Raw genomic sequence first — 22,552 nt, forward strand, 5'->3', positions numbered from 1 at the left:
AAAAATATTTTGTCTCATGTCCAGACTTAATGATAACTGTTTTCTGATCACAAGAAAACAATGTTTGTAGTGAACACAACTCTGTTATGATCAGGTCTCTTTTACTGCACATATACTACACACTTTAGATGTTTTATGTTTTGTGTCCTATGTTTTATTCATTTATTTATTTATTTTTGTGACCTGGTCCTGTGAGGAGCGACATCTCATTCTGCCGTATGAGTAAATTTATATATATGTGGTTGGAATGACAATTAAATAAGCTTGAACTTGAATTAATTTGTACTTCTTCTCTGTAATCCTGCTCCAGGTTTGCTGTTTATCAGCTTGTTGATTAAACCCACATTTACAGTAGGAATATGCACCCTGTAAACATAATACTTACAGAAATAATAAATAAATTTAAAACTAGATTTTGACTCCAAGTCCTTCTTCAAGACAGGCCCTCCAGATTAGGTAAAAACAAAGGGTAACCCTTAGGCCTTCATCAGTGTAAAATGTGCTTTAGAAGTGCATATTTTCATAAAAACATTTAGCATTAAACTTGATAGGCTACCACAGACTTGCTACACAGTGAATTTGGGACCTTTGAGACCCCTAACGGTCTGGTGCCCTTGTCTGCAAATCCAGTTTTGGATCAGAGAGGTCACATTTAAGATTATATAGACATAAAACCCCATTCAAGTAAATCTTGGGAATAAAAGTGGGAATAAAAATTGATTTAGACATGAACTGTCATTCTGTAGAACAAACAGAATTGCCACCACATCTTTTTCAAATGTTCAGAAAGGCAGAATTGATCATATTTGATGCATCTTTGGAAAAAAGCATTAAACCGTCAGACCTGTGCACCCCACTAGATTTATGTAAAGCATAAAGTATCCACAAATCTGTCACAGTCCTTTCACAGTGTTTGTGTGCCTTTATCTCTTTCTCATCCATACGAATATCGCATAGAACTTATTGAAAATTTATATATAAGATATTGCATAATACATTCACAGATGAATGACATGATAAACAAAGACGTGTCTTTATTATTATGTTGCCTCAACTACCACGTGGGAATGAACTGTACACTTGTGCATTTTTATATAAATGTTTACTTTCATGATTTTAAAAATCGTCAGTATCTAATAGGTCTATAGTGCACACATAACAAATGCTTACACAATCACTTTTTTGTCTGTCTCTCTCTCTCTCTTTCTCTCTCTCTCTCTCTCTCTCTCTCTCTCACACACACACACACACACACACACACACACACACACACACACCGTCCACCGGCACATGAATGACCTCCCTCCTCCATCACACCCCCCCCAGAGTTGGTAGAGTCCGGGACGGAGCATCATGGCGATAGACGGTAAGTACTCGCTCTCAGGTGTCCTGCGGTGACTCGTGTGAAACTTTGCTCGGGACAGAATAAGAAACGCCGTTTAAAAGTCACATGTATATATTCAACGAGCATGTTATCGTTTTATCCGGTGTGTTTTTTTAAACCACACCGTGAGTACCGCAGTGCTCCGGGGCTGATGCTGGAGCGCGGACAGCCGCACTGATGCGGGAATGTTGTGATCCCTTCATGGGATGCGTGCGTGCTGAAGTGGTGCTGAAGTGGACAGCGACGTGGACAGTCCCGGTGCTTTTAATCGGCCGAGTCACTTTTGAAGACATTAGTAAAATAACTGTCTGAGACACACCTGTGACCATATGTACCGTAGCGATGGATATTTTTTCACTTTAACCGAAAATCACGCGCTTCTACTCGCGTATCACATGGCAACCACTTTGTTTTGCGACAGTTAAAGAACTACATTAGTTGGCGGATGAATATAGTGTCATATTATCAATCAACTGTTCAATTGTTTACTCCGTGGCTGCGTATAAAGAATATAACAGCCTACATGCCGATGGAGGAGTGTCTCTTTAAGGTTTTAGTGAAAGTGACCGGAACACATCACCGAGAGGCATGCTGGCAAGAGTCGGCGCGTGCATTGCCACCCTGTCCCGTAATGGACAAGAATCCTTACTGTGTCACGTGCAGCCATGCGTGCATACGGCTGATACACGGTGACACTTGAGAGGAAGCACGGTTTCATAAAGACATAGCAGCAGCGGTGCCTCGCGATAGGCACCGGTGGTACAGAGGATGAAAATGGAAATATCATGTTCGTAAAACTGAATTGTCTCCATACAATCTATCTTAAATGTGAACGCTGTCGACCTATTGGCTTGCCACAGCAATGTTGCACTTCATAAAGAGGGACTAAATATGATTTTATTGTTATCTTTCATTAAAGGGGCACTCCACCATTTTTTTTTTTTTTTTACATATAATGCCAGCTTTCTAAAGTCTGAGAAAGTAACTCTGATAATGTCATAAGGGTTATCTGGAGACTTCAAATATTTGAGAGCAAAACTTGATTTAATAACAGGCAGAGGAGGTATCTGAAGGGTGATTTTAAGTTGTGCAATGGGAATTGTAGGATCCAGCATTTTTGGAACTTGACCAAAACTACAGGGATCAAAAGTCAGGATATGTTAGCCTCTTCTGCTCCGATTTTGACTCTGTTTTCATCTTTTAATTTCTCTATTTATATTTAAATTACTGGATTACACCTTTAAATTTGTATTTCGACCAGTCAAAATGTAATGAGAGAATTTTTCAATGAAAGTTTTAACTAATTGTAAGTGCTTTGTGGATAGATGTGACTCCTGGTGACCTATTAAATGTCAAAAGGGCTTAATTTACTGTAATGGTGTTGCACTTTGTAATGGGACATAATCAAATTTGTTTTTTTTTTTATCATTGAATAAGTAGAAAGTAAATGACAAGATTCACATCAGGTCATGTCAGACTACATTTTCCTCTAAACCAATCTGTTATATGGCTTCTTCTTATAACTGACCTTTTTCACAGCAGACATTCTGACTTCTCATAGTAGGAAACGCACAGGTTGTACTAAAACATTAACAATGCCTCCGTTCTGTTCAACTGCCCCAGTGAGTCATTACAGTGAGCCAGCATACAGAACACCGAGACCCTGAAACTCAAGCAGCTAAATGGAATTTATTCAGCCATCGTTCTTTTTATTATTAACACCTGTGCTTTTCCTAATGCAATATGCCAAAATTGCTGCAGTTTTCCCTGAGCTGTGAACATGGGATGTTTTATCACATTTTTACGTATAAAATAAAAACAGAAAAAGTAAAACAAAACAGAAAAAAACATTAAGAAAAACAAACATACAGGAAAAAGGAAAGTATTTTCATATCTGATCATTATCATTTTACCATAACATTTTCCATTTGGAGTTTATCAAATCCACTGCCGTAACAACAACATAGCTATGTTTTTTGTATCGCATGAAAATATCTATATAAAATTGACTTGACTACTGTCCAAGGTTACCTGCAATTATAAGAAAAGGAGTGTTTAGTGTATTGCCGATTGTTACATTTTGGCAAGCTTTTTGTCTCTGCGTGAATGGCCAGAAGAGAGTTTCCCTATTAAGTGAATTGGTCCAGAGAGCGTCTGTCTGCCTGTCTGCCTGTCTGACAGAAGAAAAGTCAGCCTCAGTGTTTTCTCTTTGTTCTGGCTTTGAGTCATCGCCTCAGACCACTTCCAGCGTCCAATCCTTGATGCGAGGGCAGTGATACGATACTAGTCCATATAGAATCTGTTCATATTTTACTAGGAAAGTTCTGCAGGAGTGAAATATTCAGGATAAGTGGTACAGGTTTAAAAGATTCTGCCACCATCTTTCCCCCAAATTCTCCTACTTAGACTGGCACACAGCCAAGATCTGCTCCTGTCATGCTCTCAACTGGAGACACCTGAATTATTAATACCGAAGTGTTGAGCCAAGAGAGATAATGTGTAAGTGCGTAAGCCTGTGAGTGTGTGAATCTGTGTGAGAGTGATACAAGTGTCATTATACCTAATTACCTTAAGCCTCAGAGGGATTATAGAAACTGATGGTAATAACCACCAGGTAATGTAATGTCATATAATAAAATGTCACAGTAAATGAATGGAAAGAGTAAGACCTTAAACAAAAGATCACATTATTGATGATAATTGGGTGACATGTGCCTTTAACTGATGATACAATCATGTCAACAAGGTTGCCGCAGATACTAATAAGACACCTGTAACCAGGGCTGTGACTATGAATGAGGACACAGAATTTGGTGGTTTTAGCCACATGGACAGAATTCATATTCTTATATATTTAATACTTAACCATGGCGGGCGTTTCTAAAGTTTGATTTCACCATTTTCAGACTCTTTACAATACATTTGACTACTATTAGGCCAATAAATAATAAGTAGATAAAGGATTCAGTATTTTCTCACCAGAGTATCAGCTTGTATCACCTCAGTGTTTCAAAAATACTGACTGTAACAAATTTAGCTCTTATTTCAAAACTTATAAAAGATGCACTGAAGTAATAGGGTTAAGGTTAACCATAACCCTAACCCTAATCACTGCATTTTATATGTATAATTTATTATAGTAATGTACTTTAGTACTATTTTGACCTGTATAAAGAAAGATGTTTACATTTTTAAAAAAAAGTTTAATTGTAATGACAGTTACTGCTGCTATAGATATGGTTAAAGATGATCTACACAGTAAAGTTCGTCTTTATTGAAGGATACTTAAATGTCTGAATGTGCACAGTACTTTTAAGCAATAGTTGGACATTTTGGGAAATACACTTATCCACCTTTTTGCCAACAGTTAGATGTGAAGACTGATATCATATCTGGAGCCTGTTTCACCAAATTTGCAACATGCAAGCTGCAACTTGCAACATGAGATAATTTCTACCAGTGTTCATATTGACATGTTTAACTAATGCAAGAAGACTGTAGGACTCACAAATGTATCTGCAATTTGCAGGTAACAATCATTTGTGAAACAGGGCACTGGCATCATTTCCAACCTGTGTGCAAACAGTGCTCGTAAATCTCTTTTATGAAACGTGCCCCTGTCCGTTAAAGCTGGAGCCAGCAGCTGGTTAGCTTAGCTTAGTTTAGCTTAAAGACTGGTAATGGGGAACCAGCTAGCCTGGCTCTGTCCAAAGGTAAATATCTGCCTAGCACCAACAATAAAGCTCATTAATTAAAACGTCCAAATATTTTGGCTTGTAACCCCCATTAAAACAACAACTTGTGATTTTTATGCTTTGTTTTTCTACATATTAAACAAATGAGATATAACGTGTTAATTAATGAGCTCTACAGGTGCTGGTAGCTTGATTTTGTTACCTTTAGACGGATCCATGCTAGCTGTTTCCAGTCTTTATGCTATGCTAACCATCTCTTGGCTCCAGCTTTATATTTACCTTATAGACATGAATATTAACCTAACCTTCTCATCTGCAGTAACTCACGGCAACAAAGTGAATAAGCATATTTCTTGAAATATCAAAGTATTCCTTCAAGCCAGTCCCCTTGACCTTGTATTCACAGATATTCTACACACTCTGGTCCACTAATGTCAGTTTTTTAGTATTAACCATTTGATTTTTCTTTTGTTTGATCTAGTTCATCAGTTTCATGCATGCTGGCATGAACATCTGCCAGCTCTGCAAACCTGAAGCCTGAGCATATGTTTCTACAGTACATGGAATCATATTTTAACCCCTTGACTACCATCTTTTCATCTCTCTGTCTTTTCCCAGGAGGGGGGAGGAACTGTGGTGTTCATGAGCTCATCTGTGCCAGAAGAAGTAAGGCCATGTTAACAACCATGCATGTCTCTTCATTTCTCTGCATAAGCATAAGAGTGCATTTTTGAGTGTGTGTTTGTTTGTTTTCAGCTTGTTTGGCTGCATGTCTACTTTCTCCACCACATCATTTTAAAAGTACAAGGATTACTATCTCCAAATATTTAGCAGAAGCACTCCACCTGCATTTTTACCATGACATGTCTGCTGAAGTTTGGTTTATAGAGAGTGTCTCTATATAGACTACAGAAAACATAGTGTCTGTGTTTAAATTATGCATGGCATATCAAGTTTTAGTTCACTTCAGCAAAAGAAGGCAGCTGTGTGTTCATGATTTATTCATCGTGGAGGTTTTGTTTCGTATCAGAGGTCCATGTGTAAGCAACATTTCCAGATTGCCCACCTACTTTTTAAACAAGCGTGCCCTATAAACGACAGCAGAGTTAAGTATGCACTGGCCTAAAAACCTAAAAATGTGATAAGTCACCGCATGAATAAATGAATGAAGATGATAATTCTCAATGAGGAAGTTAATCTCCATCTGTGTCCCCGTTTAGTTGGAAACATGACAGAATCATTTGTTTCCCTTGTTTTTATTTGACAAAAAAATTTAGTTGAAATTAGCACATGTTTCTCTGAGGCTATTATTCATTTGTGGTTTTCACATTGAATGGTTGAAAGCGTCTTCATGTTTTTTGGAGTCATTACCTTAGGGGGAAAAAAAGCAGATTGAGTCCTTAGGCTCAGTTCAGAGTCCCGAGTTCAGCCTCAAGTCACATGCAGTAAAAAACAGATTTAATCAGAAATTTTTTCTTGTTTATTCTGTTCAGACACACAAGTTGTACATGCACACTCAGAGAGGGTGGGATAGGGTGAAAGAGGAGGGGAGTTATTAAGGCAGAGAAAGAGAGAAGGAAGAGACAGAAAAGGAAAAAAATCTACTTTAATCTGCTCTACTGTTAATAGAAATATCAGACTCTCCTGTGAATGATGGGTATAAAAAATAACTGATAGCCGGGTGAGCTGTTTCGAATGCTGGCTTGCCACCGCTCCACTTTCCAGTGTACATTGACGGAGGGATCAGGTTACCTCAGGTGTCTAAATTATTCAGCTGTTGTTGACATTTACAGAGCAGGGCCATGTATGAAGTGTCATCACAGGCCGGGGCACAGGGCCATAAGCTGTTCATTTCGACAGACGGCTGATGTGCCTGTGGCTGCAGAGGTCGTTCTGGCTCAATAAACAGAACTGTCAGCAGTTGGAGTTGATGCGTAACCCTGGCTGGTGCTGGACTGGACTAAGAGTAAAGGATTTATTACATGTCGGATTACTTCAGAGCAGGACAACTTTGTTTTTTCCTCTTCTTAGATCATTAACTATCTATAGCAGCAGAAGTACTGTTAGTGATTTTTGGGAACAGCTGGCTTTAAAGAGGATATTTATGTAGAGAAGGTAAGCCTCTGCCGCTACATATCTCTCTCCTGCTTCTCTTGCTATTCTTGGGAATTTAGCATTCATCATTTTGGCAGTCTGCAGCAGGCAGCAGCACTAGTTGTCAGCTGCAGTGGTCTCTGCCTGTTGCTATGGTGAAACAAGTCTGTCTATAGAAAGTTCAGTCTGTAGTCAGGAGGTTAGGGAAAGTATGCATCCATCTTTCTCTCTTCCTTATCTCATTTATATTCTCAGGGAGATATCACATTGTTAAGTAGCGGCTGCTGATGGTTGAAATGAGCACCTGCTACAAACCACATGCTACTACATTTGGGCTGTGTCTGCTTCATCAGACACATTTGCCTGTACTGCACCACCATGTAATTTATTTATTTCATTTATGTAACCGGAAAAGCTACACTGAGATTAAAAAATATTTTTCCAGACTGTTTTGGTCAAGATCAAAAGCTAAAACAACAGAATTAGACAAAAGTGCAATTATAAATTCATGAATAAATTGCCATGGTAATTGCCATGGTTATATCATAAAATATCACATCATTAAAAAGGGCCTAATGTCGCACTTTAAAGCTGCACTAATCAATATTTTTATATTAACAATGGATCAAATGAATATGTGTATAGTGACAGGGTCGCACATAGTCAGAGAATTATCACATGACTCTGTGTTCCCTTCAGCTCTACAGAGCATTTTAGCATCTTTCAGCTCATTGTCTTGATTTTACGGCATGTAATTTCAACTTAAGGTCTTCAGTGAGCGTCGGTCAGGGCTAAAGACTAAAAGTTTGAAAGTGAAAAAAGTTAGTTTGTGGAGTTAGAATGAAGTGAGGTTACCAGACTTATTTAGCTTGCTCCTCATATCTGCTTAAGGCAAGCGACTCGAGGCTACGTTAGCTGTTACATTAGCATAACACACCCAAATCTCTGACTGAACTGTTGGTGGTTGAGTTGCATTTTGGGTAATATAAGCACCAGAATTTTATTATGTCATAAAAAGATGATATTTCTGTCCATCGTGAGTCTGACAGTGTTATAGGAGTGCAATGCTAAATCAGTGAAGCACTCACTAATGTGCACACTCATGGTAAATTCACAGAGGTGATTTTAATTATTTTGGCCTATTAAACTTCCTCACCGGACTGTGTGGACGTGTACAGTATCTCCCAGACATTCCTGACGTCACATAATTACTATCATAGCTCCACACAGCTTCAACCTGAGCAGAGGTCTAATTAGTAAGAGTATGTGAAAACATCTGAGTGGTGCGCTTAAGGGTGTGTTCACGTCATGTCGTCCAAACCGTAATTACGAGCAGCCGAGTGGGAAAAGCTGTTCACGTCAACCTCCGACCTATAATTCTGACTTGGAGATATCAGGAATTTCTGTTGGCTATGATACGTGCATCTTGGCAGAAACACTTCTGGAAGTGTCAATAAAACAGATGTCAAAATGTCTCCAAAAGGACCATTATCAACAGTTCAAGTTCATTAATCCTGATATATACACAAGTACACAAACAGAATTGAAAATAGACTGAAATGGTTTAGACAGTGTTCACACCTGCTTTTTTAGTTCAACACAGCCAGAAAAATGGCTAAATGAGGCTACTTTGTCATTTAATAACTTAAGATTATTGGGTATGACACCTCACAGTGTGGGCAACGTAAACAAATCTGTAACCACACAATTTACACACTGATTGTATGTTGAGTGTATGTAACAGTCCTGACTAGTTACTATGGGAACAACTCTCATTCTTCCCATTCTGCTGACATGGCATGAACACTCGCAAGTTGTAAACATGGGAATCTTTCCCATCCATCCCATATGATGTGAACGCAACAAAAGCCTATAAGACTGGTGTCACTCATAAAAATACTAAGGGATTAATTTTTGAACGCACACACAGTTCTGGGATCAAAAACTTTTATGGGTGTATTATGTGCCTCGAGTACTTGAACTGAAAATGCAGTCATATCACCAAACCTCACTTACAGTATGCTTCATTTTACAAGCTGCCCTTTCCATTGAAGCAAAGGCCTCAGGGCAAAATACAGTTAATGCTTCGTTGTCCACAGACTTCCCCTTTTCTTCAGTTATTGTGGTGTGTGTGTTATAACCTATTAAGTGCAGACTCAGTGTGGTTTTGCTGAGTTTACTGAGTCTTCGTTCAGTTAGATACAGTCCCTTTGAGGCTCTCATAAAAATAGCACATCTGCAGCACTGGGCTGCATGGTTACATGCAGTACGGTTGGCCTACATACAGTGCTGTAGATTGTATCTGTTGTGCCTTTGAAGTGGAAAAACCACTGACTGTTTTTAAGTACAATAGCTAATGCTCCACTGACAAAGCAACATTTGAAGAGTTTCATTCCCAAAATAAGAAGCCTATCATCAAATGAAATTATTTGTGGTATCAAAGTAGGGTTGTTTACAGACTCAAAATCATTCAGTTGAAAATAGTGTGGACACATCTGGGTTTCATATTCATAGCCTTACAGACATTTTGTCAAATATTAAGCAATTTGGTTTTGAAATGAAGCTGTTACATACCATCATTATAAGTATTACTCATGTTCTTCTATGTTTTAATTTTGGTTTTCTCTTTCTCTGTTGTCTTTCTTTCCTTTTCCTTCCCCGTATCCCCTCTTCCCTCCTTTATTTCTGTTTTTCTCCCCAGTCTCTCCTGAGCTTCTGGGTGTCCTGTCTTCCATTGCAGCCTTCATGGCGTTGATGGCTCTGTTTTTTCTTTACCTCAGCAACAAACTGTCAGTGGAGAGTCCTGACGATCTGTCACATCTCAGTGGCTATAAGAACAGCCAGCCAGGTAAAAAAAAAACCACACACACACTCACAGTTTTATCACAGCAGCTGCATTTACATACAGTACAGACATTTGGATAATTGGATCTGTTGTGGTTTTACAATAACACTCTGGAACTATAAAAAAGTCAGACATCTGCCTTGATTGAAACCATCCTAAAAAGACAAAAACAAAAACAAAACAAAACTCATCTTACAGTTGCACCTTCTGTAAAAATGCTGGTCTTGTAGTCTTAAACAGATTAGCAGATTATTGGAGACATACTAACAAATAGGATAATACCACTTCAGTATCAAGATTCCACATCTTATAAGCACAAAATGACATAAGACTAAAGGCATAAGTATGCTTCCGACAAACTAGGTCGAACGACGTGTGGTCCAGTAACAGAAGGTCTAATTGCAAATGTGTTTATACCTTTTCTGATTGGCCGCACTCGAAAAAGTCTGTCGGTTTAGTGCCCCACTGCTCCCTCAAAAACTGTTAATGGATGAATTGGTGAATCACAATTAGTTATATGTACAAAAGGTAATATAAGTAGTTGTATGAAGAATATATAAAGAGAATTTTAAAGAGAGGTTCAAACACTGACTACTTTCACACCTCTGCACACCTGGTAAGTGAGTGGGGTTATAAGATTGTTTTGTACAAAAGTAAAACTGTGAAGCACTTTCTTTGAACCATACTGAGGCTTTAAATGATACGGCTGGCATTATCTTCCGTTTTTTCTCAATGTCAATATCACTTAAAAAAAACCAGCAGACTCTCTGACTTCCCCAGCCTGTCTGTGCCACTCAACTCGAGCTCATTTGTTCCTACTGAAGACATAAATCTTTATAAAGGGGTCCCAATCTTTAAAAAAGGTTCAGTGATTGCCTAAAACAGCTGAGCACTGTAGTCCTTAGGGAATGTTATATAAACAGGAGTAAATAGTTATTTGGTGAATTAATACACATTTGGTGCTCTAGTGAGTATTTACAGCAGCAGGACTGTGTATATGGGTTTCACTCAAAATAGACTTCAGTGCCCATGTTCACAGTAATGAATGCAACAGCGTGGCTCACTGATGTGTTTTTGACAGAGGAAGAGAAGGAATAAACTGTGTCAGGCTTTGGCTACGTAGACAATACTTGTTAATAGGGTCAATTCAACTTCTGGGATTAGTTGAGCATGAAAATATAGAATATCATCAGACTTATATGATCCATGTAACACCTTTAAAGCTATATAAAATTAATATTATGCATATAATCGTGGTCACTTTTTAAACCTGTATTTAAACCCGTGAGGGGGGAACCTTGTTACAAGACGTGTATTATAATCCTTATCATACCCATATTTGTGTGTATGTAAATTTTGGTCTCAGCACACACTGTGACGCTGGCACCACACCCTACTAACAACCACATGTCCGTGACAGTGCCTCTGATGAGCTAATCTAGTGGTCGGCGTGGTAACGGGATCCCCGGCTGAGAGATGGCCTTCTTCAAAAGCTTCCAGCAGAACCTACCATCTGTCAACATTTCCTCCCTCTTGGACACGGTCAGCAGCCGCGTGGATGACCTGGCCAATGCTGTCAGTGATGTCACTTATGCTGTCAGTGACCAGCTGACTGAGGGGGTCACCACTATCATCCATAAGGTTCAAGAGGAGGAAGATGGGGAGAACGCCAGCGGCCAGGAGTCCGGTCAGACTGCCACAGCGCACGAAGGGAAGGCCAGCAATAAAAGCATGTGGCAAATGACTAGAGACTCAGAAACAGGCAATACAGGCTCCAAAAACAACCAAACCAGTGATACAACAGAGGCAGAGTACAGTCAAAGTCAGCTGGAGTGGGAATGGAGGGACGGATGCTGGCGAGTTAAAAAGACAGAGGCTGAGATAGCAGAGGAAGAAAAGAGGAAGAAAGAGGAAAAAGAGATGCAGGAGAAGAGAGAGCTGAGGAGAAAAGAAAAGAGGGAGAAGCAGCTGGAGAAAGAAGCCAAGAAAAACAAAGAGGAATACCAAGAGGGAAAAGAAGAGACCAAAGAAGAAGAAACTGATATTTTAGAGAAAACTGACGACACAAGCTCAAAAGACAGAAAAGTAAGTGACAGTGGAGACCCATCCACTGGTCAGCAGAAAAGTAACGAATGCGATGAACCTCCTCAGTCACCTGGTACTGAAACTGAATTATTATCAAAACAGAAAAAGCAAAAGGATGAGGAAGGAGAAGAGGAAGAGAGGAAGAACAGCCTCGAGAGAGACGGAGATGATGAGGAAGAGATTGAGCTTTCTAGATCTACCTCAAAAAGAAAAAAGAAAAAGTCAGACAAGAAGAAGGAGAAAGGTGCAAAGGAAGGCTCAAAGAAATCCAAAAAAGCCTCGGATGTGGAGAAAAAGAAGGATAAAGGCAAGAAGAGCAAGAAGAAAAAGAAAGGCAACCAAGGTTAGAGGATGTGCTGCTTCCTTTTCACCACAACTCTTTAGATTTCTTCTGCTTGTCTCGTTTTTCAAACTCTTCGCTTCTCAGAAACTTTACATTCTTACCCTTAAATTCACCTTGCTGGAGTGTTGTGTGCAGGTTTCAGTGGCTTCTTGACTCTCGGGATCCTTGCTTTTCTTTTAAACACTTCACATATTATGGTTTAATGAGATAAATGTGTGAACTAGAGTGTTCGTGTGTTCTGTCCAGAGGGAGTTTTATCAGACAGCGAGGAGGACAGAGGCCCCGAGGCAGCGGCACAGCAGAACACAACCTCAGCGTGGAGCAGCAAACGCAAACAGTCCACTGAGCAGGGAGGATACAGCAGTGAGGCCTCCAGTGAACGGGGTGAGTGTGTCCACGCATTCTGTACTCATGTTTGGCTTTCAGTCATGTATTCACATCATTTACTTCAGTAATAATACTTAGTTACATCTAAAAGCTCTCCATACAAAATTTGATGTCACTAAATCTTACACACCGGTCCTTTAACTGTCTCAATTGAGCCCTCATATCACTTTATAGTCATTTTGTCTCCTGTTGGGAGTTTCTAGTGTGTTTGCTTTTATTTCAATCTCTAAAACACTTGATTTCCAGCCCCCCAAAATTTCCCTTTAAAGTAATAGTTTGACGTTTGGGGATTCAATTTCTTGGCGATAGTTAAATGAGTAGATTCATACCTTTCTCTTCTTTGAAAATACATATTAAGATGAATTAAATATGAAGCTACAACCAGCAGCTGGTTAGCTTAGCTCAGCACTAAGACTGGAAACAAGGGAAAACAGTTAGCTTTGGCTCTGTCCAAAAGTAACAACATTCACCCACCAGTACCTCTAAAACTCATTTATTAACAAATTATATCTTGTTTGTTTAATTTGTATAAAAACCAAATTGTAAGAATGACTAATTGTAGTTTTACAGTGGGTTACCTTGGTACAAGTAACCTTGTTTACTGTAAACTGAAATGAACAGTATCTGCTTGGAAAAATCATTTGGATGTATTGGCATGTAAAATATGGGTGAAAATGTGTTTAAGCTAATCTACTTCTTTGAAAAATCTACATATTTTATTGTGAAATACAGTAAAAAAAAAAAAAAAAAAGATAAGCTAAAAAAAACATGGGTGTGAAAAGATGGACTAATTTGTGGGTCCGTCACAGTTTGAGGTCAGCTTGACTCCATGGTAGACTGTATGTTGCATACCAAATGAGTATCTCTGCAAAGCACAGTATGTCTCCAGTAACACTCCCTCCATATCACATTACTGGTTCTTTATCTGTCTCTGTCCCTGCTGTGAAAGCAGCCAACAGCATCCAGAGGATAAAGAAGGAGTCTTCCCTCAATGAGCTCCAGCCTCCTCCGTACCAGGACGAGGGCTCAGCTGCATGCGCATCCTCTCGCTCTCGTTCGGAGCGTGGGGTTAGGAGGGGGTCGTCCCCACAGCGCTGCGACAGCCCCCACTGCTCCAGTGAGCCCAGTGTGGACCAAGACACTGAGAGCTACCTCAACAAGGGCTGTGAGGAGGACATACCCAGTGATAGCACTGCGGTGCTGGGACCAGAGGTGAGAGGAAAGTTACTGTGTGTTCCCCTTTTGTGTCTTCAAGCAGTATATAACAGAGTCAGCAGAATATTTTTATACTTTTTAGTTCACATTGTACATAATATAAAAAGTCAAACTCTTGACAGGATAATTATGACAACACAAACTTTGTATTAATATTACAGTGTTTTTAATCAGACATTCATATGAGATCACTACTGTAATTAGTTAACTGTAAAAATGTTACTTCAGTTACAGTGTCAGTTACAGTCACCTCACCTTAAGGAGACAGGACAGGGTGACCTGGTGGTTGTAATTTATTTAAGAGGAAAACAAATCTTCCACTGGTCCTGCAGATTTTCTTAATACTTAGGCTGACTCAGCTCCCAGAAATATAGTACATAAAATTATATTTGTTTATTTTTCAATAACAAACCTCAGAATTTACTTGTGACTATTTGAAATATTAGAAAACTGAAGAAAATCTGATGGAAAAAAACATGTATAAATACTATTTGCAGCTTGATGCTCTGTAGTTTAATAATTTATTATTTAAACAATTAATTTGAGGGATATTCAGCCACTTAGTTAGATTCTTCCCAGTTTTTTTTTTGTTTTCTACCACCACAAGCATTTTCTGGACTGACTGTGTCACTTGAGGACATTGTTTATTGTAAACTGCAGTGAACAGCCTACAGAAATACAAGATCATTTGGGTGCATTAGAATATTAAATAATATAAAATAAAATTTGTTTAAATTTACTTATCTTAAAAAAAAAGACAAGGTAAGACAGTTAAGTGTTAGAAAGTAAGTAAAGTAAGTGGTGTAGTTTAACTTAATACAAAGGCTGATAGCATCATTATTTACTGTATATTTATCTGATATTATGTGAATTATTATCTTGATATTTTCTTGTTTTTTCGCTCAGGATGGTTCTGGTCCTCACCTCCCTACAGCCTACGAGCCAGAGCCACTTGCCAAATACGGCACGTTGGATGTCGCCTTCGAGTACGACTCTGGTGAGCAGTGGTTGGCCGTCACGGTCACTGCAGCAACAGACATCCCCGCTCTCAAACAGACAGGGAACATCTCGTGGCAGGTCCACCTGGTCCTGCTGCCCACAAAGAAGCAACGGGCCAAGACCGGCGTCCAGAGGGGTCCGTGTCCTGTCTTCACGGAAACATTCAAGTTTTCCAGGGTGGAACAGGACGCCCTTGGAGACTACGCTGTTCGTTTCCGCCTGTACAGCATCAGGCGGATGAAAAAAGAGAAGGTCCTGGGAGAGAAGGTGTTCTACCTGACTAAGCTCAACCTGCAGGGCAAGATCGCTCTACCTGTCACCCTGGAGCCTGGCTCTGAACTTACAGTGAGAACACTTTGTGAATTTTTATCTCACACTGTGCACTATTTTGTCTGAAGCAATGGGATGTCGAATTGCAATGAACATATCATCTGTAGAATTGCAAATTAATAAGGGCTGTAACTAACTAATTATTTTGTTGATCTATAGATTGATTGTTGGTCTATAAAACATCAGAAAACAGAGAAAGAGTCCTAGAGTCCAAGGTGATGTCCAACCAACAGTCCAAAGCCCAACAATATTCAATTTACTATCATGTAAGACAAGAAAATGCTGCAAATTCTCATATTTGAGAAGCTGGAGCCAACAAATATTTGTCATTTTTACTTGAGAAATAGGTTAACAATCAATAAATTATTAAAATTGTTGCTGATTAAGTTATTTCATTGTTTTCCTGTAGGGAACAGGAACATCTCAACCCAATTTCATAACAATTCATCCAATAGTTGTAGATATATTTACTAAAAAACAAAAATGCCAATCTCATGGTAGCACTAGAGTGAAAGTCAGGGGATCACAAAAGTCATTAGGATTGATCCTCTGAGGACCATGAATGTCTGTCAAAAATTTCATGGCAATCTGTTCAATAGTTGTTGAGATATCTCAGTTTGGATCAAAGTGCTGGATCGACCAACAAAAAACATTTTTATGTCATTTGGTGGCCAAAAAATGCCTTGGAACACCTTCTCTTTAGGTTATGACTCTAAACCAAAGAAGATTTTCATCCAACATTTTCATACATGCTGTAAAAATCCTTCTGTTGCTTCTTTATTCTCTCTCATTTGAGTAACTCCCCCTTGTGTGTTTCATCTTTCCAGGGTTGCGGCTCTCTGGTAAGTGTGTCTCGCAGTGCAGGAGCTGTGTCCTATCGGTCTACCGAAGACTCGTCAACACCAGAGATCCTCCTGGGTCTCATATACAACTCTGCCACGGGACGATTATCTGCTGAGGTTATCCAGGGAAGCCACTTCAAAACCACAGCATCTGATAAACCCGTCAGTAAGTATAAAAAGCTGGCATGTTATGTTTCATTCTTGAGGTTTCATGCCAGAGGTGAGGTGCTGAGTGATGCTATAAATTATCTGTTCAGTGAAAAAAAGGTGCTGGTAGACCAAAAATTTGTTTTGGCAAAGCAGATGGGCAACACTCCCAGTGGCATGTAACAAAAACAAATTGTGCATCATTACATTTAAACGTTTCCTGGCAACAGGACCGACTTTTTAATCACTGATGTGATGAAAGGTATAATGCTGTTTGTTAGGTTTCCCATGAAAGCTGACCTGGTATGTATCACAGTCTCTCAATATTTTCTGACTGCTACCTCTCTTTCTTCTTTCCAACCTTGTGTGCTGTGGGGTGTGTGTGTGTGTGTGTGTCACAGATGGTCTGTTTTGTTGTATAAAACACTTTGTAGGGGGACAGCTTTATATCATGAGAGGTAAGACAGCAGCATATTACTTGTAATGTTTTGATTTGTATAATTGTGTTAGATATATTTTAATTATGTGTTTTGTTTTACTTTTGAAAGTCTTAGTCCAAAATATCTCATATATTGATAATTGGAGACGCTAGCTTAACTTAGCATAAAGACTGGAAACAGAGGGAAACAGCTAGCCTGGCTCTGTTCAAGTAAAAAAAAAAATCAGTGCCTCTAGTTAAAGTGCAATATCTTGTTATTTAATCTGTACAAATCAAAGTGTAAAATCTTCAGTAGAAAGTATTTCCAATGAAAACAGTGAGGGCTTTGCATTATCCTGAGTAACGAGGACACTAATTCTGGAAAGATCTATTTCTGTTGAATGTCATTTTTCATGTTGTAAGCATCACGAATGAATCAGGGAATGCAGAGAGACCGATATCTCAAAACATGGGCAAATAAAACAAAAATGTCATGGTTAGATAGAGAGATAGAGTTTCTTCATACTTTGATTTGGCTGCCTCGGTTTAAATTATTCTTTGATTAGCACACAAAAATGAAAATGTCTGAGGTGATGGGCCTTGAGTACACCTATTTAAAACCTCTAATGCACAGTATGTAACATTGGTCGCAATACTCATATCCTTCCACTTGATGGCACTCTCTCACCGCTCTCCCATCCCTCCTCCAGATACCTACGTGAAGCTGACCATGCTGGACTCCAAGGGGAAGGAGATGTCCAAGTGTAAGACAGCCGTGTGCCGCGGCCAGCCCAACCCCACCTACAAGGAGACCTTCGTGTTCCAGGTGGCGCTGTTCCAGCTGTCCGAGGTGTCACTGGTGGTGTCGGTGTTCTGCCGCCGGAGCAGCATGAGGCCCAGGGAGAAGCTGGGCTGGGTCTCCCTGGGCCTCAACAGCACCAGCGAAGAGCAGCAGGCCCACTGGACGGAGATGAAAGAGGCGGAGGGACAGCAGGTCTGCCACTGGCACACACTCACCGACACATAGGAGGAAGATTTAGAAAGACTTAGTTACCTACAGTTACATTCCCCGGACATTCAGAGTTTTAAGGGAGCAGGAGGGCCCCCTTGTGAGATGATGTATGTGTGTGTGTGTGTTGGATGCAGGTGTGGGTTCACTGCCATAGACTGCATGAATACCCTTTACTTGGTGGAGGTGCTAAAGCTCCGTCACTGACAGAGAAAAAGGCAACGGCAGGCTGAAAATAATGAAATTACAACAACTGAAGCAACCGAGAACAGAAGGAAACAGTTAGATTTGTTTTCCAGTGATTACGCCTACAGCAACACATGCATGTACAGTAACTGTTTACAATGTGAAGAGACTTCCATGTTGCATATTATGAAAGATTTTCTGTCTCTGAATCTTGGACCAAAGAGCTCGGTCCAGGACTAGCAGACTCCTCCTTGTTTCTTCTGGGCTTCCCTGGATTTCAGCTGCCACCAGCATACCAGACATTTCTCTATGCGTCATAGCCATTGACAAAAGAGAATGCAACGAAAAAGACTGTTAAAAAAAGGGCCTACAACATGCTGCAACTATGCTTACGAGCTATGCTTTGTACAGTTTGTTTACATGCACATAACATTATGCAAGTTCCATTCATCGGTGCCCCCTTTAATGTTTGTTTTTTTTTTGATTATCAGTCAAATGGTTTACCAGTTTTTTGGGTGTCTCTGTTACACAAAGAGAATCTTTTTTTTTTTTTTTTATTGTGGTGTTACATAACTCAGTACACTATGCATCTGACGCCACTTTAAACGAGAGGAATGAAACTGTTTTGTGCTCTTACAGAATTGGACACCGCTCTCTGCATGCCACTGGTATCAAAGAGCAGCTTCCTTTCCTGTGTAATACAGACTGAGCCTGTTTCACCATTCAGCCTTCTGACAACTCAGCCATGTTCATTCATGTAGAAACACGGTGCTTCCCGCTGAGGAGGAATATGCAAAAGCCTGCGCAGTCCAATAAACCCCGGCTGTTTCTCTGAGGCAGTGCCGACGCCAGCCTCGGCTGCGTTTGCTGTGAGGGGAGTTGGAGTGGCGAAATGAAATTGCAGGAAATAAAGGTCAAATCATATTTTCTCATTACAAGTGAATGGAAAGTATATTATTAAAGACTAAAATAAATAAAAGACATCCTCTGAGAAAACTGATTACACCTGCGCTGTCTTCATCTGGAACAAAGCCAATTTTTAAACCCCAATCAGAAAATCTAAGAGTCAAGAAAAATCCCCGATGAATACTGAAGACTTCACAGCCACACCCATGTTTCAGTAAACAGAAAGAAACTCTCTCCCCTCTCTCTTTCTGGCTGAAGAGAGACAACAAGGGGTGTGGGACACATTTTGTATTTCTCCTCTTCCCAGTGACGTCAGAGCTGAATCTCTCATCTGGGTTAGCTTCAGTTCTCCTGCATGTGATCCTGGGAACCAATTTCTTTTAAAGCAGAAACGTATTCATTAAAATGATTATTTCACAGGATGTAATGAAAACCAGATGTCTAGTGTTCCTGCCAGATAAGCAATTTGCTTTTGATTGCAGAAAAGGGAGTAACAGCCACTAGGAGTGCTTTCATTACAAGTTTGGCATGTTCTTTGTTATAACCAGCATTTATATATGTGGTGCTATGAATTGCAACCTGTACGTCAAAGTTATGTTTCATTGTTAATTTGAAAGTTTTGAAACAATGCTCTTAAAAAGGTAATGAAGACATGAGTCAGATAATGTTTTTAACAATGTTGAGAGTTTTTATTTCCATTCATCTGGCCTTCAATGGTATTGTCTGATGCTGTCATCAGTCAAGTACAGCGCAAGCAGCGTTGCAGGTGGCTGGAGCCTCGCCCACAGTTGAGGATCTGACCCGGGAGCGCATACTTTCACAACTCCTTTCACCTCACAGAAAAGACTGCAGCCTTCCAAAAATGTTCCTGTTCTGAGCCACGGAAAACCAGCTGTGCCACAGATCCTAGAGGGGGGTGGGGTGGGGGAAGGGGATGGGGGTGTGATCAGGGACTGGAGGAACGGGAGGTTTTTAACTTCCAAAATACCAGCTTACCCAATCTGTGCCCTGAGGACAGGCTTAGAGTCAGACAGGTAATTATGAGGCCCCTGGAGCTCCAATAAAAGTGTTGAGATGTAAGTGAGGGCTAAGGAGCCAGACTGGTGCAGAAACACCAAGTATAAATGTGGGATTTTTTTAAAACCCATGTTGCTATTTCACACCAGTGTAATTAGAAATCTGGCTCCCTCTTGAATGCACATGTCGATTTAAACATTTCTATACTTCACTGGAGAAGTGAGAACGCAGCAGCAGCAGCAGCCACCTGGAGCAGGTTGGGGTAAATGTTACAGAAGCTCAACTTATGACATTCTAGTTACAGGTTGACCTTTCTAATAACTAGGACATCTTGGTCGCTATAAAAACACATATGTCTGCCTCAGTGCTGCTCTCGGGTCAGTAAAATCCCCCTTCAAGCATTCAGTGGCACAAGCTAGTTTTCATGGAAATAAGCTGTCGGCTCCATCAGGTTGGGACCTCTTTGCAATCAGAGATAATAAACTACAATGTCCTGTCATTTTATTGCATGTGTCATCAGTTTAAAAAATCTTTTTTTAATAATATATTCAATAAATATACAGGAACCATGGACTTAATGAGAGTTTTTGTTTCATAAAAGCATCCTCATAGTTAAACATCATTTGGGAAAAATGTCCTAGCATTATCCTACTATCTTTTTTCAGGGGAACTTTTTTTGTTTCTTAGGTGGATCTTTTGTTCAGATTACAGGAATTAAGTTTAACAAGGTCAAATACAGGACTTTGGAATTATAATACATGATGAGTTGGGCTCCAATGGATTGACTCCTGGTAAAGTACCATGCAGAATGGATGTAACAGACTGCATCTCTTTAACAAGCCTTCGCATTGTTCACCCTGCAAATGATGCTGCAAAGCAGCAGACATCGTACCTATTTGGCAAACATTCATCAAGCAATGGTAAAAAAAAACAAAAAAAAACAAAGTGAAACCAATATGGCGACACTGTAAAGTGACGTTTCTGTTTGAGGTGGCAAAGTTCTGTACAGAAGGGTCACATGAACGTAGCGGGACATTATTTAATACTTATGCTCCAAAGCCAGAAGTGGCCATATATTAAACCTACATTTTTAACCAGAGTCCTAATAGTATGCTCAACTTTACTGGAGACTTTCTGCATGATTACAACCTCAATGAGACATCGAAACCCAATTTTTGTCATTTTTGGCAGCTTGTTGCACTTCAGTAAGGGACATTGTAACCATTGATTGGTAGATATTATTACACTTAAACATGACTACTTCGACTTCTGACCAATTTTACAAACATTAGTAAACACCCTATAGCATAAAAAACAGGCCTTTTTAAACACTCCAAGAGTGCTGCGCCTGTAAGCATAACAAAATGACACAATGGTGGCTGGTTTTCATGACAAATTTGAGGCATTATGGTGACTGTTGAAGTGAATTCCTTCTTGACCACGTAACTTAACATGATTGGGCCAACCTGTTTTACTCTTCAGTCGAGGTTCTGTCTTGTTCTCCGACTAAGTAGTCTGTGTCTGATCTCCCACAGGCAGAGGTTCTGAAAAATGTTCATCCCACATAGATTTACACATTTAAACGACATAATTAAAAAAAAAAAAAAAGATTGTTCAATAAAATATTTCTGACCATCAGTGCTTCTCTCACATACATGTACAAGAAGTACAGTTTGTAACTGTAAAACGGGGGGAAAAAAGCGCAGTAGCAACCATGTGCCACTTCTGCTCTCGCAGTTTGACATCAGTCTGTCAGTGAATCAGTAACTGATCGCTCCGTTGTCAGGTAGAGTTTATCCTGGGAGAGTTTCTGTACACTGTGTACAACCACCCTCTTTCCTCAGGAGGCCGTTAAAGAGGTGCAAATAACATCTGTAGTGGTTGATGATGGCGCATGATTAGAGAACATGAAAAAAGGGGGAAGTGACATCCACCAAAAAGGCTTATTTTGTTGGCAGTGGTCCCTTTTTAGCTCTTCAAACTTCCAGTAGAGTTGTGGATCAGACCACCAGCCACAAACAGCTTTTAAGGGTAACTTGTCTTTCCCCTCTGGGCAAAATCCTAACCCCCAAACTTTTCTTCTGTGCGTTTATCTGGCAGTCCATCCATCCATCCACCCATCTTCATCACTGCTCGCAGTGTTTTCTTTAAATACAGCCGGTCCTTCAAATCTACTCTGCTTTTGGCTCTGGGTCTTTGCTGGGTCACTCAGCCCGATGCTAGATGAACTTGAAGCACTTGGTCTTATCGTGGGGCAAACGAGTCTTAAACAGTACCGAGTCCACACGGAACTGTGTGTAGAGCAGTGGCATGTAACCATACACCTTGACGAAGAAGTTGATGCACTTGTGGCGCTCGTGGAAATGCGAGTCATCATGTGAAAGGGCCTGAGGGCAGCCGGGACAGCGGAAAGTCCAACGAGATGTTACCTAAGATAGAGATAGAGAGAGAAACAGAGAGAGAGAGAGAGAGAGATAGAGAGTCTGATATATACTTTGAAATAAAAATAGCACAATGCTCCAAAAGTTTGTTTCAAGAATGAAGAATTTCAGCTTACAGAAGTTTTAAAACAGAGTTTGAAAGCTGTCAATTCAGCGTCAGTGAAGCATGAAGCAATGCAATTTATTTTCCGTTTTATTTGTCTTATTTG

General features: G+C 39.9%; 2 protein-coding genes across 10 annotated transcripts in view; one reads left to right on the top strand and one right to left on the bottom strand.

Annotated features, from left to right (window-relative positions):
- Window positions 1-1,282: 1,282 nt before the first annotated feature.
- On the top strand, window positions 1,283-21,517 carry syt14b (synaptotagmin XIVb). Of its 8 annotated transcripts, none has more exons than XM_044376935.1 (11): window positions 4,784-4,913; window positions 5,698-5,745; window positions 9,954-10,021; window positions 11,439-12,446; window positions 12,693-12,830; window positions 13,786-14,045; window positions 14,955-15,392; window positions 16,205-16,385; window positions 16,768-16,824; window positions 17,495-17,778; window positions 17,931-21,517. In XM_044376935.1, the coding sequence occupies exons 4-11, from the start codon at window positions 11,495-11,497 to the stop codon at window positions 18,024-18,026; spliced, it is 2,406 nt and encodes an 801-aa protein (XP_044232870.1). In that variant the 5' UTR covers window positions 4,784-4,913; window positions 5,698-5,745; window positions 9,954-10,021; window positions 11,439-11,494; the 3' UTR covers window positions 18,027-21,517. The 8 variants fall into 8 exon arrangements, with proteins under 8 accessions (XP_044232877.1, XP_044232870.1, XP_044232875.1 ...); XM_044376934.1 differs by lacking the exon at window positions 4,784-4,913 and adding an exon at window positions 5,066-5,097; XM_044376936.1 differs by lacking the exon at window positions 4,784-4,913 and adding an exon at window positions 5,066-5,097 and having other exon boundaries at window positions 18,619-21,517.
- The window catches only part of extl3 (exostosin-like glycosyltransferase 3), a 30,134-nt gene continuing 27,132 nt past the window's right edge, over window positions 19,551-22,552 (bottom strand). For both annotated transcript variants that reach the window (XM_044376932.1, XM_044376933.1), the window contains exon 6: window positions 19,551-22,331. In XM_044376932.1, coding sequence (XP_044232867.1) covers window positions 22,122-22,331 — 210 coding nt within the window. In that variant the 3' untranslated portion in view covers window positions 19,551-22,121. The remainder of the gene's footprint in view (window positions 22,332-22,552) is intronic.

The sequence above is a fragment of the Thunnus albacares genome, chromosome 16, assembly GCF_914725855.1.
Source record: "Thunnus albacares chromosome 16, fThuAlb1.1, whole genome shotgun sequence".
Lineage (NCBI taxonomy): Eukaryota > Metazoa > Chordata > Actinopteri > Scombriformes > Scombridae > Thunnus > Thunnus albacares.

Coding starts and splice junctions, on each gene's coding strand:
- syt14b (XM_044376935.1), top strand. CDS start 11,495: ATGGCCTTCTTCAAAAGCTTCCAGCAGAACCTACCATCTGTCAACATT. Junction 15,393..16,204: donor AGCCTGGCTCTGAACTTACA/GTGAGAACACTT, acceptor TCATCTTTCCAG/GGTTGCGGCTCTCTGGTAAG. Junction 16,825..17,494: donor ACAGCTTTATATCATGAGAG/GTAAGACAGCAG, acceptor TCCCTCCTCCAG/ATACCTACGTGAAGCTGACC.